General features: G+C 38.2%; 1 protein-coding gene across 1 annotated transcript in view; it reads left to right on the top strand.

Annotated features, from left to right (window-relative positions):
• Positions 1 to 19,481, top strand: part of Cad89D (cadherin 89D) — a 62,037-nt gene that overhangs the window by 16,099 nt on the left and 26,457 nt on the right. Inside the window, exons 7-13 of the mRNA XM_053800013.2 lie at positions 723 to 919; positions 1,920 to 2,009; positions 8,757 to 8,903; positions 9,759 to 9,869; positions 10,678 to 12,096; positions 14,371 to 14,568; positions 17,624 to 17,945. Of these exons, the coding sequence (XP_053655988.2) occupies positions 723 to 919; positions 1,920 to 2,009; positions 8,757 to 8,903; positions 9,759 to 9,869; positions 10,678 to 12,096; positions 14,371 to 14,568; positions 17,624 to 17,945 (2,484 nt within the window). The remainder of the gene's footprint in view (positions 1 to 722; positions 920 to 1,919; positions 2,010 to 8,756; positions 8,904 to 9,758; positions 9,870 to 10,677; positions 12,097 to 14,370; positions 14,569 to 17,623; positions 17,946 to 19,481) is intronic.

Genomic DNA, 19,481 nt, shown 5'->3' with positions numbered 1-19,481 from the left:
GGTGGGAAGTACAAGAGGTCCCCTCTTATACAGCAGGGTAGGTGCTGGTCTACTGCTGTAAAGCAAAAATTGCTGTAAAATGAAACATTACCTTTTTTCACTGTTAGATGCATCTAAAAGTCTGATAACATGCTTACACTATCATTTATTGAGTGAGCAATAGAGTTAGTCCTAAAAAAATACAGTACCCACATTATTTACCTTAAAATATTTTCAGCCTTTACTTATAGTGATTGATGAATGTTTATTGTAGGAAGTTTGAATAAGTAAAGAATGCATATATTTGAAAATCTCTGCATTACCAAAGCACTGTAAAGTGGGATCCTCCTGTGCAGTATATGTACATTAAAAGATTGTTGAACTTGTTAATTTTCGTTCGCCATTGAATCATGATGTCCATGCACTTCTGATGGAGGAAAAACTAGTGTGTGAATGATGGTGAATATACATGTATCTTTCTTTTGGATTTCTTTTTCATTTGTGGGAAATAGTGATATGTTAAAGAAAATTATACTTTATTTCTATGTAAATGTTAACCAAACAATTAATTTATTGTTCACAGTGTGGTCTGAAAAAGTGCAAGTTTGAAGCCACATTTACTGAAGGAAACTTAAACTAAATTCTTAGGCTTCGCTACAGATTAATGTATTTCATGTGATTTATAACTTTTTCAATGAATTGGAGAAGGATTCTACTTAGACAAAATCGTCTTTTGTCCTCAGTTCCTTTTGGCATTGAGGAGACGTCGGGCACTGTGTCGGTGTTGTCCCCACTGAAGAAGTACTCTCGACCCACCTATGAGTTTGAGGTGGTGGTCACAGATGGTAGGTCATCCCTGGCCACCAACCTCACCATCCATGTAGCACCAGCCCCAAGATCCACCACTAGGTGGGACACAGTCGTCCACTTCACTATACAGGTGGGGAAGGGCACTGTTTATACGTTATGAAAACCCTCATGTTATATATAATAGATGTACAAAAACATTAATGGAGGGATTACCCCTGGCTGTCTTCAAGAAGGCACTGGACAGGCACCTAAAGTCAGCACCTGACCAACCGGGCTGTGGTTAGTACGTCAGTTTGTGTGCGGCCAGCAGGAACAGCCTGGGTGATCAGACCCTGATCCACCATGAGGCCTTGTCTCAGACCAAGCCGCTGGGGCGTTGACCCCCGAAACCCTCTCCAGGTAAACACAAAATCGATAGGTTGATAAGACACATTTGATTGTGGAGACTTAACATGGCCACTGGTTGGTGAATCTTCTCAACATTGAAGATACACAGGTATAGCATGTGTGTTTATCGATATGCAGTACTTATGTTTAGATCAACCACTTCATAACTAATCAATAATGTGTAGAGGTAAGTATTAGATGACGTTAAGTTTCGTCCATCTTCAGGTCGAAATGGCTGAGTTTAGTTATGTTACAATGATTCAGGACTGACCGAAACTGTCTAAAGTTTGTGGATTAGTTGTGAATTGCTGCAGCCAAGGTAGTGACTTCATATAAAACAATGAACATTGAAACAGCTTTGCATGTAGATTTAAAGCACATATCTGGCAAATTGGGAAAATACAGAATCAAGCAGTTTTTGCACAACAGATGTAACATTGTGTAACACTTCATAATTAGGATTATTTATCGGTATAATAAAGGTAGACAATACCAACGCAGACAAAAACAAACATCAAAAATATCAAAACCACCTCAAATCTTAAAAACCACTTGTCTGTACTTGCTGCAGTTTAACACCTCACACACATCAGGAAAACCTTTCTGATGGTTTGGTTGGAATTAATGTTAATGTTTATTTTCCTGGGAAACCTTTCTGGTGTTTGGTTGGAATTAATGTTAATGTTTATTTTCCAGGAAAACCTGTCTGGTAGTTTGGTTTGAATTAATGTTTATTTTTCCAGGAAAACCTGTCTGGTGGTTTGGTTGGAAATGTCGTAGCAGCTCTACGAAATGCTGGAGCAAGAGTAGCACCGGATCCACAGTTTGAACTGGTAAGTAAAGCTTTTCTCCCCTTCCCCCACACAAACGTACAAACAATACGCAAACGGGCGAAATTATTTACAAACATTGTCTCTGTTCACAGCAGGATTCGAAGCTTCACACTCTGCATCAGAGTACACAGTACGTATTTTATCCACACATCCAGACTTGGCATTCTGAGACTGAGAGGTAATCTTTGTACACATGTATATGAATGACTGTTAAATAAACAATGAATGGGGTTTTGAACCGTGGTCCATTTTATGAGTTGTTATTGTGAGAAATTACCTGCATGAGGTTTACAGAGTATTACCTGAATTATTACATACAGTGGAACCTCTACTTATGAGTGCATCCACGTGCGAGTTTTTCCAGATACGAGCAGCTGCTCGGTCAATTTTTTGCTTCCAGACGCGAGCAAAATTTCCAGATGCGAGCGGGCCTCAAGAGAAATTGACACTGGTGCGGGGGCTCTTGCTCTTCATCTAGGGAATTGGATCTCAGATGTTTGTTGGATTATCTTATTGAAACTTGGGCAATGGCAGTAGCAGACAACATGAAGCAGCAGTGGCAGACAACATGAAGCAGCAGTGGCAGACAACATGAAGCAGCAGTGACAGACAACATGAAGCAGCAGTGACAGACAACATGAAGCAGCAGTGACAGACAACATGAAGCAGCAGTGGCAGACAACATGAAGCAGCAGTGGCAGACAACATGAAGCAGCAGTGGCAGACAACATGAGGAAGCAGTGGCAGACATCATTAAGCAGCAGTGACAGACAACATGAAGCAGCAGTGGCAGACAACATGAAGCAGCAGTGGCAAAGTGTAGCATTAAGAGTGTAGCAATTAACTGAAGCATTAAGAGTGTAGCACTTATAAGTCACTCTGTCCGAATTTTTGGGGTTATCCTAGGTTCTCTACACATGTAGTCAGGAGCAGGAATGGCCGCTGTGGTGGCCCTATAAACCCCAACAACAGTGGCTGCTGTCACCACCACTAGCCACATACCTAATGACATGTATTTTATTTATTCTAGTGTATATATCATGTTTCTATGTTATTAATATTGTTTATTATGTCATATTACATGAATTGTGATAGATAAATAAGCTGTAGAGTTGATATTAGGGAAATTAAAGTATTTTCTCGTGCCTGGAATTCCACTGGAACGAATTGATTCCATTTCAGTTAATTTAAATGAGGAAAACTGACTCTGCAAACAAGCAAATCCAGTTGTGAGCAAGGCCATGGAATAGATTAAACTCTTAAGTAGAGGTTCCACTGTATTAGTAATTTGGGTGAGGTTAGTGGGACTTAGTCACAGTAGGTTGCAGAACTGTCATTCCTCAGTGCCCACTCCATTACCACTCTGACAAGAAACTAGACCTGATATTAAATTAATAATTACAATATTAAAACCAGCTACTCTGGTAAATTAAAATTTTGTGGACTGTATATTTTGGTTTACTTGCTGGTTACACAAAATACAACCATTAGTACAATACATATAATGCAACAGTGTTATTAGAAAAGAAATTCGTATTACCACTTACCATTTAATTACTGGATCATAATTATTATTTTTGGAAACTTACCCTAATGCTACCACAACAGCTAGAGTTTATGAAGGCCAATGCGAAATTACAGTACATTATGGGTAAGCATCACTAAGCCAAAGTGTGCTCTTGGGAAGAATCGGAGTCCTCTATTTTTCCGTCCTTGTTGCCGAATTGTAAGGGTTTCCGCACTATTTATCCCAATTCTTCAGCGAGACCGTGTCAGCAATTTCTAAATTATGAATTGAGGCTGATATACACCAATTGAACATCAATGATGCCTGATTGCATTACACAACTAACAGACCAGTGTTCACACGTATTTTCAGTATGGCATCCTCTCGTCTGAGTCACTCCTTGTGGCTGTTCTACAACCCCCCTCCCTTGAAATTTCTCGAAGGGTCAGATCAGCATCACATTTTAATACACAATTATTATATTCAAATTTACACATGCTGAATTTTGGAAAATTCAAAATTTTCCACAGTCCAATCATAGCATGTTCCAACATTATAACCACATCACCCTCAAACCTTACAATAGGATGATTCTTATAACCAGCACAACTGTGACCCTACTGTTGTATCGCACAGCTCCAGAAGTTTTCATGGTGTATCTAATCTCATATTCCCCAAGCCAATAATGGATGACTGTTAACCCTTTGATTGTTTCGGTTGTATATATACGTCTTACGAGCCACCGTGTTTGACGTATATATACTCATAAATTCTAGCAGCTTCAAATCAAGCAGGAGAAAGCTGGTAGGCCCACATGTGAGAGAATGGGTCTGTGTGGTCAGTGTGCACCTTATAAAAAAATCCTGCAGCACAGTGCATGATGAGAAAAAAAAAACTCCTACCTTTTTTTTTTTTTTTTTTTTTTTTTTTAATTAAAATGCTGAATTTGTGGTCTATTTTCATATAATATTTATGGTTGTATTCTCGTTTTCTTGGTCTCATTTAACTGGAGTTTACCTGGAGAGAGTTTTACTATGGTTTTACTATGAAAAGAACCTTGAAATGGAGCTCAAAGTAGGGAAAATGTTTGATTTTTGCCAATGTTCAAAAGTAAATAAATGATGTCATTGTCCAATAAATGTCCAACTAGCCATTTTAATATGCAGTCATGAATGGGTTGACATTATTTGTACAATTATTACAGTATTGCAGTAGTCTGCATAACAGTAAATCTTCTATTTTTTGTTTGAATAAAAATTCAAAATAGAAAGCAAGAGTAATATCAGAGTGGCCTGGAGATGTGACTGATGAACAAAGAAAATGTTATTTTAGAGCCAGGAATGTCTGCATTGTTCATTCTGAACCCTATTTTGAAATTGGCATATTTTTTAATTTGCGTGAAATTGGCCAAATTGCAAATTTCTGACCACGTTATTGGGTAGTTGAAATCGGTAAATGGGCAGTTTCTTGTACTCAATTGATAGAAAAAACAGAGTTCTAAAGAAATAGCTGAGTTTGGTCAACTGAAACAATGGAATTAGCCAAAACTAGGGCTGAAAGTGGGCGAAATCGCTGATTTGTAAATATCGCCGAGGTCGCTAATTTTGCGAGAGCGTAATTCCGTCAGTTTTCCATCAAATTTTTTTTTTTTTTTTGGTGTCATTACAATCGGGAAAAGATTCTCTATTATTTCAAAAGATTTTTTTTTTCTTCTTCTTCTTCCCCCCGACACCAGGAGACACCTCAGGATTGGGGGTTGCGACAGCCAAGGGTTAAAAAATCTTCAGTAATCTCCTAAATATTGCTCAATTAATATTATTGGAAAAAGAACACTTGTATGTGTTTATAAGATAAATTAATACACTACCTTACCTTTGATGATTTCGAGAATTCTTCTGCTTTTACAGCCTGGCCCTAGACAAGGCTTTTCTGGGGCTTGCCTGATAAAAACTAGGCTGTCATTGGCCCACATATCCATCACAGCCTAGTTAACCCTTCAACTACTCTTCGTCTCACATTTTGCTAACTGTAGTGAATTGCAGGTGATGAGTTGTTAATCGTAGGATCAAACATAATTCGCTCTTCATTCCCAAGATGCTTTATGATCCATGCAATTTTAGCTCTTCCCTATAAATACAGTAACAATAATTTAGTAGTTTTTAATTGTTCTGTAGCTAGTCTTATTACCTTTCTGGTAAAGTATTATGCACTTCATTAATCTCATCAGTGCATGGCACATTGCTTTGCTTGACTTCATAATATACAGTGGACCCTCGCCTAATGATGGCATCACATAACATTAAATCCGCCTAGCAATACATTTTAACGCAAAAAATTTACCTCGCCTAGTGCTAAAAAAAACTCGCTCAACGCGATTCGTCCGAGACGCGTCCATGTGCGGCCTGAGCCAGCCTCACTTGTTCTGCCAGTGGCATTGTTTACAAGCCAGCCTCCGCGGTAACGTCCAACCATACAATCGGAACATTTCGTATTATTACAGCGTTTTTAGTGATTTCACCTGCAAAACAAGTGACCATGGGCCCCAAGAAAGCTTCTAGTGCCAACCCTACAGGAATAAGGGTGAGAATTACTATGGATATGAAGAAAGAGATCATTGCTAAGTATGAAAGTGGAGTGCGTGTCTCCGAGCTGGCCAGGTTGTATAGTAAACCCCAATCAACCATCGCTACTATTGTGACCAAGAAAACGGCAATCAAGGAAGCTGTTCTTGCCAAAGGTGCAACTTTGTTTTCGAAGCAGAGATCGCAAGTGATAGAAGATGTTGAGAGACTGTTATTGGTGTGGATAAACGAAAAACAGATAGCAGGAGATAGCATCTCTCAAGCGATCATAAGTGAAAAGGCTAGGAAGTTGCATGAGGATTTAATTAGAAAAATGCCTGCAACTAGTGATGTGAGTGAATTTAAGGCCAAGGTTGGTTTGAGAGATTTAAGAAGTGTAGTGGCATACATAGTATGATAAGGCATGGTGAGGCTGCCAGTTCGGACCACAAAGCAGCTGAAAAATATGTGCATGAATTCAAGGAGTACATAGACGGTGAAGGACTGAAACCTGAACAAGTGTTTAATTGTGACAAAACACGCCTGTTTTGGAAGAAAATGCCAAGCAGGACCTACATTACTCAGGAGGAAAAGGCACTCCCAGGACATAACTCTATGAAAGACAGGCTTACTCTGATGTGTGCCAATGCTAGTGGTGATTGCAAATTGAAGCCTTTATTGGTGTATCACTCTGAAACTCTCAGAGTGTTCAGGCAAAAGAATATCCTCAAGGCTAATTTGTGTGTGCTGTGGAGGGCAAGCAGTAAGGCATGGGTCACTAGGGACTTTTTCTATGACTGGTTACACCATGCATTTGCCCCCACTGTGAAAAATTACCTAATTGAAAAGAAATTAGACCTTAAGGGCCTCCTGGTGTTAGACAATGCCCCTGGTCATCCTACAGACTTGGCAGAGCAACTTTATGGGGACATGAGCTTCATTAAGGTCAAGTTTTTGCCTCTTAATACCACTCCTCTCCTGCAGCCCATGGACCAGCAGATCATTGCAAACTTCAAAAAACTGTACACAAAAGCTCTGTTTGAAAGGTGCTTTGTAGTGACCTCAGAAACTCAATTGACTCTAAGGGAGTTTTGGAGAGATCACTTTAATATCCTCAATTGTGTAAACTTTATAGGTAAGGCTTGGGAGGGAGTGACTAAGAGGACCTTGAACTCTGCTTGGAAGAAACTGTGGCCAGAATGTGTAGACCAAAGGGATTTTGAAGGATTTGAGGCTAACCCTGAGAAGCGTATGCCAGTTGAGGAATCAATTGTGGCGTTGGGGAAGTCCTTGGGGTTGGAGGTTAGTGGGGAGGATGTGGAAGAGTTGGTGGAGGAGGACAATGAAGAACTAACCACTGATGAGCTGCTAGATCATCTTCAACAGCAAGAGGCCAGACCTGAGGAAACTGCTTCGGAGGAGGGGATAGAGAAATTGAAGAAGTTGCCTACTTCAAAGATTAAGGAAATATGTGCAAAGTGGCTTGAAGTGCAAACCTTTATGGATGAAAATCACCCTCAGACAGCTATTGCAAGCTGTGCTGGTGACTATTACACTGACAATGTTGTGAAACACTTTAGGAAAGTCATAAAGGAACGAGAGGTACAGACCTGTGTGGACAGATATGTTGTGCGACAGAAGTCCAGTGACTCTGAAGCTGGTCCTAGTGGCATTGAAAGAAGAAGGGAAGTAACCCCGGAAAAGGACTTGACACCTCAAGTCCTAATGGAAGGGGATTCCCCTTCTAAACACTAAGAAGATCAACACTCTCCCCTCCTCCCATCCCATCAATCATAACCAGATCTTCAATAAAGGTAGGTGTCATGTAACTGTGCATGTCTTCTTCAGTTTGTGTGTATTAAAATTAATATTCCATGTGGTAAAAAAAACTTTTTTTCATAATTTTGGGTGTCTTGCACGGATTAATTTGATTTCCATTATTTCTTATGGGGAAAATTAATTCGCCTAACGATAATTTCGCCTAACGTTGAGCTCTCAGGAACGGATTAATAGCGTTATGCGAGGGTCCACTGTACATACAATGCACGTGAATTCACGTGATTTCATTAGACGTTCTTCATTGTAATGTATAGGTTAGATAAGATTCACCAGGAAAAAGGACAAGTTTCCTGACGTGGGTCTTAGTCATATGATGACCCACAGCTGGAGCTTTTGGTCATCTGACTGAGGCCTTCCACTGGCTTACCACTCCACCTTTTTAAAAACTGGAATTAATACTACATTGTAAAATATTTCTATGGTATATATCAAAGAGCCTACTGAATTGATGGAATGTTAGTGGTTCATAGAAGGTTACTGCTTCATAATGATGAAAATGGTAGAGTTGTTACTATTTTCTCTAAGTTTGTAATTCTCCTCTTTATTCCAGTGGCCCCAAATATATTTTTTCTCATCATGGTGATGTTGCTAAGGTTCAGGTAGACTTTTTGACTGAAAGAAGATGGGGGCGATATTGATATTCCTATCTGCATCTAAAAGTAAATGATGGCTACGAATATACATGTATATTATAAATTGGCTAAAATACTGATAGTTGAACTAAATCCCTGGACAATATCACAATATCCCTGTTGATGACTGCACTGTGTAAAAAAAAAAAATACATAAACAATAAATAAATAAATAAATGCTTCTAAGGGAACAATTATATGGTCACAGGTTAGTCCAGAAGCACGGCATTTCTTCACTCTATCCCAGGATGCCACACTCTATACTGTGGCACCGCTGGACTACGAGGCTCACCCCAACCACACACTGGTGGTCGTCAGCTCCAGGACTTCAGACATATTCTATGTTCATGTGAAGGTTGGTTCATATTTTACCCATAGCTTTTCTTAACGTTAGAATTATTTAGCGTAAAGGAATGTTGGAGGCTCGAATCTCCACCCACTAATAGTGACACTGAAATATTCTTATATCCAAATTATATATTCTAGATATCCAGATTGTTTATCATTGTAATGGGGATAGCATGTGCTGGCATAGTTCTTTTCGGATGATGTAGATTACCCAAATTACAGTGGTAGAATATTCAGTTTTAGTTAAGAAAATAGATTTTGTTATCTTTGGTTCATTTTCTTTTAGTTTATAATATATAATAGTATTTTAGCAACATAATTGTTTTTATCATAATGTTTAATTGAACTTTCATACTCTGATGTATTAATATATAATTGCTATATTGGCATCAGAATCTTCGCTTGTATGATGCTATATTATCACCCATTCATTCATATAGATCCCTGCAACCACATAATAGGTGAGTGTACACACATTCACCCACCCACCTGTTGCCTATATCTCTCTCACTTCACCTTGGTATCCAAGCTCATACTCCCTCTTATGTTTTCATGTTTCCTTCGGTAAGGTTTGTCAGGAAATGGGACAAGCTTTTCCTGATGCGGATCTTAGATGACAATCTACCATTGGAGCTTTTGGTTATCTGAGCAAGGCTTTCCAATGGCTTACCAGGCCACTCCTTGAAAAATTATGGCCATAGTTACAACCATTTTCTTCTTATTTTTCCTTCACCTACATGATCTATTTCGATCAGGATAGAAGAAGCCACAAGTGACAAAAAGTGTCCTTTAATAAAGGTCCTGTTCTGTACATAAGTGTCTTTTTCCACATCAAACTGACAGTTGTCAATACATTCTCCAGGTAGAAGATGTGAATGACAATGCACCGCAGTTCAACGCTGTGAGCTACGAGGGTGTCATTAAGGAAAATTCAGCGTCAGGCACCAGCGTCAGAATCCACCCCATGATTCATGTAAGAGAACCATAGATCAAAGATAGTATCGAACAGCAACTAATATGCTAATCCAATCGATTTGTAGAAGCAATTGATAGTGAATCCAGTCGTTTATCAAACTTCCAGATCTATACAGATTATCATAATTTTTAACCAGCCTTTCTCACTAAATTTCACATTAAAGGGAAACAACCAGAATTTCAACACAACAGAATCTGAAGTGAAAAATATTGGTATTTTGCATTATTTTTAAGTTTTCATAAATTTTTTGGTATTTGGACATTCATTCAATATAGTTGAACCCCTCAGGATTTTTATTTGTTTTTATAGAGTACAAAAATTTTATGGTTGTGTATTTGAAATATTTTATATATGTTTATAATTTTACAATTAAAATTTTGTATTTTTAAATTACTAAATAATTATATTTAATTTAGCAAACTTATTCATATTATGAATTAAATATATGAATCAAATTCTTCTGCATAATATTATTCAAGAAGCCATAATTAAATATTGTACAGTAAGTTCTCTTACAAAGCTCATTTATATAATGTAATTTTTTTTTTTTTTTTTTTTTTTTTTTTTTTTTTTTTTTTTTTTTTTTTTTTTTTTTTTTTTTTTTTTTGCAAGTGCAATTGAAAAAGTGTGTTCCAAATAATATAGTGCCTTCCATGAACACTTTTTCATCTGGTGTTCAATGTTGGATGTAGTTTTTTTATTGCATTTCCAAAAAATAGTTGTGTTCTGTAAAGAATTTTGTAAGAGCTTAATGTGTGTCTGTATCAGTTCAGACAATGGTAAGTGTTGGAAATTTTCATTTCAGGTGATTGACAGAGACACTTATACTGGAGCTACATACTACCTTCAACTGTTGGGTGATTCTTCTCCACTTTTTACTATTGATTCATCTTCTGGTGACATTATCTTTGTTGGCCAGACGTTGGACAGGGAAGTGAAGGAAGCCTACAATCTTGTTTTAGTGGCTCGTGATGATGGGAACCTCACTTCAAATGCCAGTCTTACCATTACAGTGGAAGATATTAATGACAATCCTCCAAGATTTACCGAGAGAGAGCCACTGTTCTCTGCCAGAGGAGATATTGATGAGAGCAGCTCCAGGAAACTTCCTGATACTTCAAAATTGGCTCATCTGGCAGATTTGGAGAGATCACTAATTCGTATTCCTGAGTCTCTGCCAATAGGGAGTCGAGTTACACAGCTCTCAGCAACAGATGAAGATGAGAAGGTTTATGCAGATATTCGTTATTCAATTGTGTCAGAAAAGTCATTTGGCTTCTCTGAAGGAGGAAAGTCTCCTCCTGTTCTTCTGGAAACAAATTATTTTGCCATTGATACCAAAACTGGTGTTGTAACAGTGGCTGGAATTATTGAAGCTGACCATTTTTATCTAGTAAATGTATCTGCTACGGATGGTGGTGGCTTGTCATCTTACACGACAGTATCTATCGCTGTATACGATGTCAATGATCATTCACCTCGTTTTGAGCGCCCTGTTTACAACTTTGAAGTGGTAGAAGGAGAATACTTGGTTGGCGAAGTAGGCAAGGTTGTTGCTTATGACCAGGACAAGGGAAACAATGCTGAAGTGAGTTATAAGATAATTTTCTATAAAAACTCGAGTGAAGAGCATGCCTTTCCATTTAGGGTTGTGGAGACTTCGGGTACCTTATTAGCAACTGGATCAGTGGACCGAGAAGAACGTGAAGTGTATGAATTCTCTGTTGTCGCCACTGACATGGGAGAACCTCGGCTTTCCTCCTCTGTGTTAGTTCACATTGATATCATTGACATAAATGACCATAGTCCCATTTTCTATGGGTATAAGGAAGTTATGTACCCAGAAGCACTTTCAAATACTTCATTAGAACCTTCTAATAGAAATTTCACTCCGGTTTATATAGCTGTAGTATCTGAAAGCACTCCCAGAAATACAATAATTACCAATGTTTTTGCCAATGACTCTGACTCCAGCTCTTCAGGAAATGGCATAATACTGTACAAGCTAGAAGGTGGCGAGGATAAATTTGCTATAGATTCAAAAAATGGTAGTGTATATACTGTGGGTAACCTGGACTACGAACGTTGGCCGGAACACAACCTGACGGTATTGGCTCAGGACCATGGCTTGCCGCCTCTTACTGCTTCTGCGTTGATTATGGTCCAGGTGACTGACGTCAAGGAAGAGCTCACTACGAGACTTTTTGATCGGGAAGAATATCGGGTAAGCTTTGCTTTACTTCTAAGCTTTCTTTCGTGTTTCTATTCTGTATTATTATACCTCTGCCAATGGTGCTAGTGCTATTCTATTGCTAATGTTAACCAAGTGTTAATCTGACACTTGGTTCTGTATCTAATCAAAATTTTTTAGATCAATCCTCTTAGTGGGATGTTTTGATGCTGGTAAAAAACTCTTATGTGCGAGGAATTATAGTTACCCCTTCCTTAGTGTTGTGTTGCTGCAACAATATACATTTGTGAAGAAGAAATAGACACATGCAACATCTGGGTATCTTTGTAGACATTTCATCATTCATTGGCTTTATCAATACAAATTCAAGGACATAATGTGAAGACAGTAGAAATATATACAGAAGACGAGGTAATAAGTCCCTCAGCCTAGGAATAGGTGATGAGCACTGTAGTCATGGGAAATCTGAAACATGATGTGGAGGTACTGCTGTACCTCCACATGAGGGAGGTACAGCAGACGAAGACATTGTCACTAGTAGGCTGGATTTCCCAGTAGAAGTAGATCATGCCCAATTGAGGGCCAGGAGTAGGCAATTAGCAACATGACTAAATATTGGTATAGAGGACATCTTCACAACCTTCATGCTTACTCCTAGCCCATCCCTTGGGTAACACCTACTTCCACTGGGGAATCCCGCCTACTTGTGACAATTCCTTCATCTGCTGCACCTCCCTCAGTACAGTGGACCCCCGGTTAACGAACTTTTTTCATTCCAGTAGTATGTTCAGGTGCCAGTACTGACCGAATTTTTTCCAATAAGGAATATTGTGAAGTAGATTAGTCCATTTCAGACCCCCAAACATACACGTACAAACGCACTTACATAAATACACTTACATAATTGGTCGCATTTGGAGGTGATCGTTAAGCGGGGGTCCACTGTATGTCCTTGTATTGATAAAGCCATTGGATGGCGAAACGTCTACGGAGTAAAGATACCCATTTGTTGCACGTGTCTAAGTCATCATTTTGTCGGTATTGTATACCATTCATTCACAACATATACTCGTGTTCCAACAAACACATGCTTGTGTTCCTACAGAAACACATGCTTGTGTTCCAACAGAAACACATGCTTGTGTTCCAACAGAAACACATGCTTGTGTTCCAACAGAAACACATGCTTGTGTTCCAACAGAAACACATGCTTGTGTTCCAACAGAAACACATGCTTGTGTTCCAACAGAAACACATGCTTGTGTTCCAACAGAAACACATGCTTGTGTTCCAATAAAAACATGCTTGTGTTCCAATGAAAACACATGCTTGTGTTTCAGCAACAACATATTCATGTGTTTCAGCAACTACCAATACATACTTCATTACCTCACATGACTCGGTTGTTGCATTACCATTACCAGTTACATTACACTAAAATAATACAATTTTTTTTTTTCTCAACAAGTTGGCCGTCTCCCACCGTGGCAGGGTGACCCAAAGAGAAGGAAAATCCCCAAAAAGGAAATTCTTTCATCATCATTCAACACTTTCACCTCACTCACACATAATCACTGTTTTTGCAGAGGTGCTCAGAACACAACAGTTTAGAAGCATATACGTATAAAGATACACAACATATCCCTCCATATCCATTGCCTGTGAAGGATGTAAAATGGGTTATTTTAGGATAAAAATAGAGAATTAAATGAGAATAGCTTAAAATCTAATTTTATCAAATTTACAAAGAAATACAATTGTGTTTTTATTTAATTTGAAAAAAAAAATGCAGTGCACTGTGTGTATATAATGTGTAAGCGATGACTAAATACGTCAACACGTGTTTAGATTTCACAGAATGTAGAAAGCAGAATCTTCACAAATTATTAATTGTACTGGGAAATTACAGTGGACCCCCGGTTAACGATATTTTTTCATTCCAGAAGTATGTTCAGGTGCCAGTACTGACCGAATTTGTTCCCATGAGGAATATTGTGAAGTAGATTAGTCCATTTCAGACCCACAAACATACACGTACAAACGCACTTACATAAATACACTTACATAATTGGTCGCATTGGGAGGTGATCGTTAAGCGGGGGTCCACTGTATTATTATAATGGTGATTGAATTTTCATGAACTTGTTTATGATTATGTATTGTAATAAATATGTTATGAATTATTTTTATCTTTCTTGCTTTCTATGAAATAAAGTGAGAGAGTCAAGATTCATATGACCTAGGAGAGACTGTGGGCACTTTTGATCATTATAAATAAAATGTAACCATAAGTACACTCCTCAACAGGTACATGTAACAGAAAACAACAAAACACCGCTGCTTTTGGTTGACCTTAATGTGAGTGACTGGTATGCTGGGCATCGCCTACACTTCCAGTTGGCAGATCCTGGAATGACGGGCACAATAGCAGTGGACTCTCACTCTGGTGAGGTCTACCTTATAGCCAGCCTTGACAGGGAGACCAAGGACATGTATCGCTTCAAGGTACTAAGTAGCAGAAAGATAACTGAACTAATCTCATAGCAGTAATGTAAACATTTGGAAGAAACAAAGAAATATCGTATATTCTGACATATAAGGCACAACAGAAGTGTCATAATGGTAAATCGGTAATCACATTCAAAGGTTAATTACCCTCTTAATTTACGCTAAAGCGTAACCCAGAGCTTATCATTGACCTTGACCTTGAGCATATAAGGCAGAGGGTGATTTTCCAAGACTTTTGTGAGAAAAAAGGCGCGCCCTATATGCTGGAAAATACGGTCCATATGAACATACACTATTTTCTTTGTAGCACTGATTCTCCTTCATTAAAAGGAATCTCTCTCTGATGATGTCATGCCATTTTTAATCTCTTTTTCATCATTGCCATGTAGCTCTGAATGTCTCTTGTGGGTTTAGCATATGTTAGGAATATAATATTGATCCTTATGTCCAAAACTAAGAAAACTTCATACATGCCTAGTATAAATGTGCCTTCTAGCCTACATGATTGTCAATTTTCTTTTAGATCCTTAGACCCTTTAGCAATATTAAGGCGTAATCACTGTCGGGTTTTATATTTTGCACCATGCCACTAGACTGATGCTGTCATCTGGAGTCAGTGTGCTCTAAAACCAATCTTGGAAGGCTTAATCAAGTCTCCTGTAAGAAAATAACTCGTAATAAGTCTTATTTTACTGTATGTATTTTCAGTAGGTTAGGTAAGGTTTGTCAGGAAACATGACCCCTCAGCTGGAGCTTTTGGTCATCTGACCGAGGCCTTCCACTGGCTTACGGTCCACCACTTTAAAATTTATAGTTATAATTTATGTACCTGTCTTCTAAGTCATCAAATGTCCCAAAAGAGTAGATTGAGGTAATACCTGGACATTAGGCTTAAGAAAAAAGGAACCTTGGTGTTGAAGGGCTCAAGATTTAAGGATAGAGGGTGTTGTAAAACTGTTGAAAGTTCTACATGGAATCAATCTTGATTACCCAAAGTGCTCTGAATAACAAAAGTCTTTCTGCATGCACACCTAATTCTGACCCATCTCTGTACAAACATTGTATCATGCTGAATTAAAAAATATGATTATGGTCATAGATTCTGAGGGCACTGTATGACCCTTACGAGTTAATGACATCAGTTTCCCAACTGCAACACACTGGAGTAGACCTTTGGGTAAAGAGAGAGACATGCAGTGTAATGCAATCTTTAATCCCACACAGTGGGACTTATTGAATGATATGTCAATATGATTATTGCATGATATATGCATGTACAATACCTGGAAATATGTCACTCTGTCTGACTTTTTTGGGTTATCTAAGGTTCTCTACACACATGTTGCTATGTATGATAATCTATGTAACTGTATTTGTGTATACCTGAATAAACTTGCTTACTTTTTTTAAATGTCTTCAAAGTAGACAGTCAAGTGTTGCATAAATCCAGTGTATCAAGTGATTTGGTAAAAACCTCGCTGTGTGAGAGAAACATTGTCAATAAATAATCGCTTTAACCCTTTGACTGTCGCAAACCCCTTTCTATAGCTGTCATTGTATGTCGCAAAATTTTTGGAAAAAAAAAAAATTATTTCTTCTTATGAAATTATAGAGAATCTTTTCCCGATGGTAATGACGCCAAAAGTATGAAATTTGGTCGAAAACTCACGGATTTGCGCTCCCGCAAAGTTAGTGGTCTCGACGACAGATACGCATCAGCGATTTCGCTGAATTTGAGCCCTGTTTTTGGCTAGTTCTGTTGTTCCAGTTGACCAAACTCATAGCTATTTCTTTAGAACTCCATTTTTTCTATCAGTTGAGTACAAGAAACGGCCCATTTACTGATTTGAACTACCCAATAAAGTAGTCAGAAATTGGCAATTTGGCCAATTTCACGCAAGTTAAAAAAGATACCAATTTCAAAATAGGGTCCAGAATAAACAATATAGACACTCTTGGCACTAAAATAACATATCCTCTGTTCATTAGTCACTTCTCTAGGCCCCTCTTATATTATTATTGCTTTCTATTCCGATTTTTTATTCATACAAAGAATACAAAATTTACTGTTATGCAGACTACTGCATTATTGTAAAAATGGTATAAATAATATCAGTGCAGTAGTGAAAGAATATTAGACTCCCCAGTTGACATGTATTGGATGTGTGGTGTGATTTGCATACTCCTGAACATTGGTAAAAATCGAACATTTCCGCTAATTTGAGCTAAATTTCAAGGTCGTTTTCATTGTGAAACTATTTCTGTAATATATTTTCCATTTTATCACAAGAGACCATGAAAACAAGAGTACAGCGATAAATACTACACAAAAATACACCTCAAAGTCGGCATTTTAATCCAAAAAAACGATCGTTTTTTTTTTCTCATTATGCACTGCATGCTGCAGGATTTTTTTTATGTGGTGCACACTGACCACACAGACCCATTCTCTCACATGTGGGCCTACCAGCTTTCTCCTGCTTGATTTGAAGCCGCTAGAATTTACGCATATAAATACGTCCGAAACAGTGGCGCGTAAGACATGTATATAAGACCAAAACAATCAAAGGGTTAAACTGCGTTTGTATCATTTTTTCCATATTGTCGGTATTTTATACCATTTCTCTTCATGGAGTATATTTTGATCCATTGAATTGTACCGTACTTCACAACTGTGAACTGATTAAGTCCCTGGTGAGCAAATGTCTTCTCAATAAAATGGTAAAACCTTATTTTGTACCTCATTAGCATTACATCTTAGAAGCATTTGGTTATTACCTATGCTTTTGTCTTTATAACAAATATATTTTTGTTAAGTAGTTTACAGATAAATATGCAATAGATTTTTAAGGCAATTCTAAATTTTTATTTACATAATTAATAAAATTATTTGGGTAAAACTATTACGTAAAACTGCACTCAAATGAGTTATTATCCTTAATTGATTTTTTTTAGTTAGAGACTTTAGTCCTATAAGCAAAAATGACGATTACAAATTAAAATACAGTAAATATTGTTGATTCGGCTTCTTATAGATGTCCTGTTACCCCAGGTGCGAGCTATTAAGCCAGAGCGAGGACGAGCGTTGCAACATTTCTACCAGCAGGCAAGTGGTGTGGACTTCCTGGAATACACAGTTACCTCCTCGACTACCAATGTCTCACGAGCTGGTGATTCTCTATCATTTGCGGCTGCTGACGGAGATTCAGACCGCCTTACTAACACTTCACGGAAGTCTCGAGTAGACTCGATGCCTCTACTAAGTGTTCCAGCAGAAGTTGAACCACTGCCAGGTTTTTCTAGATCGAGGCAGAGGTTGAAGAACCATCGAAGAATGACTAGCACAACTTTCGACAGCTCTCGACATACTTCAAGTAGGTTGATAAATTTACACAGTGTAGAATGTCAGGTGGCTGGCAGCTCCATGGTAGCATGTTTTCAGTTCACAACTGGAGGACCAGTAAAGAACAAAAAGGCACAGTACTGTGACTGGAACAATAAACAAATAACTCGAGAATAGTCGAACCGAAACAACGTCATAAGCTTCTCTCTTCTATGTGCTGGTTATTTATGTATTGAAGGTCCCGTGTTCAACCCTGGGCCTGGTGAAGATGTTGGACATGCTTCCTTATACTTGTACCTGTTTACCCAATCTTAATATACTTTTCTGAGTGGCATCCCAAAGGGTGGCAGCATATCTTTAATTGGGTCCATCAGTGAAATGAGCTGAGCTAGGATACCAACTCACCTGTACACTTCCCTATTCAAAGTTATTCTCTATAAGGATTACAACGCTGAGTTTACAGAATTTGATTATTGTGTGGTTTACATGTAGTAAAATAATAATTACAGAGTGTGCCACTAGAACACCTAGCATGGCTAGGCATTTCGGGCAGACTTAGATTAATTCTTAAATTTAAAATATTACAAATTATGAGGTAAGTTGGTATTATGGCTAAGTGACTAAATACTAGTTTGTGAGTTTAGCAATGTGAATGTTTTTGTTTTGGCACAGTACATAGTTTCAGTATTGGAGTATCACAGGCCAACTTATATCTCCAGTCTTTCTAATCTCAACAACTCTCTCTGTTCCTTAGACATCAAACTTACATTTTGCCAGACTAACACTCTTCACACTGATCTAGTTCATACCTCTCCTCCCTCTATAGATTCTCCTGGTGTCTACTCTATTTCTTGTTCCTCTTGTCCTCTTGAATACTTTGGAGATACTAGCCATTCTCTTTCTGACACTGAGTGAGCACAAAAGTAGTGTTAGGCTTGCCAACACCAACAGTGCTCTTTTCTGTCATGTCAGAGATCAGTCATCCTATTGGCTGGTCTTCTTCTAAAACTGTCTACCCTATGTCTAACTTTCACAGTCGCCATCTGGTTGAATCATCCTTATACACAACTTTCCTTGTATGAATCTTAGTTGTGGCTTTGTCTCTGTAGATGCCTTCCTTTCCCATTACATTGTAAAATGCTACAAACTTCAAAACACCCATGACTTAACTTGATTCTTTTTTCCCCATTCTCCCTCTTCCCCTTTCCTCTTTCTCCTTTGGGCTTTTTTTTTTTTCTTTTTTCTACTTAGGATATCTGGTCCATTACTATTATTTTTTCCCCTCTGTGTTGTTGTTCCTACCCTTTGTGCCCCTAGCTTCCTTGCAGTGCTCCTCTTTCTTAGTCTTTGACTGACTCCACCACCACTACTACTACCTCTACCACTATTTTTCTTCCTTTCCTACTACCTCTCTTGTCCCATCCCTGTCTAGTACCCTATATATACTCCTTCCTTCTTTTTTGTTAATGTGGCTTTGTAAGTGGTCCAAGTCGGACCAAAATGTCTTCGTAAGCTCCTGTCTCGTATGTGCGGGCTATATATGTATTGTTCCATTCACGGTATTGTG

The sequence above is a fragment of the Cherax quadricarinatus genome, chromosome 91 (genome assembly GCF_038502225.1).
Source record: "Cherax quadricarinatus isolate ZL_2023a chromosome 91, ASM3850222v1, whole genome shotgun sequence".
NCBI lineage: Eukaryota > Metazoa > Arthropoda > Malacostraca > Decapoda > Parastacidae > Cherax > Cherax quadricarinatus.
Note: the sequence above shows the minus strand (reverse complement) of the source record. Positions and strands in the feature narration are given on the sequence as shown.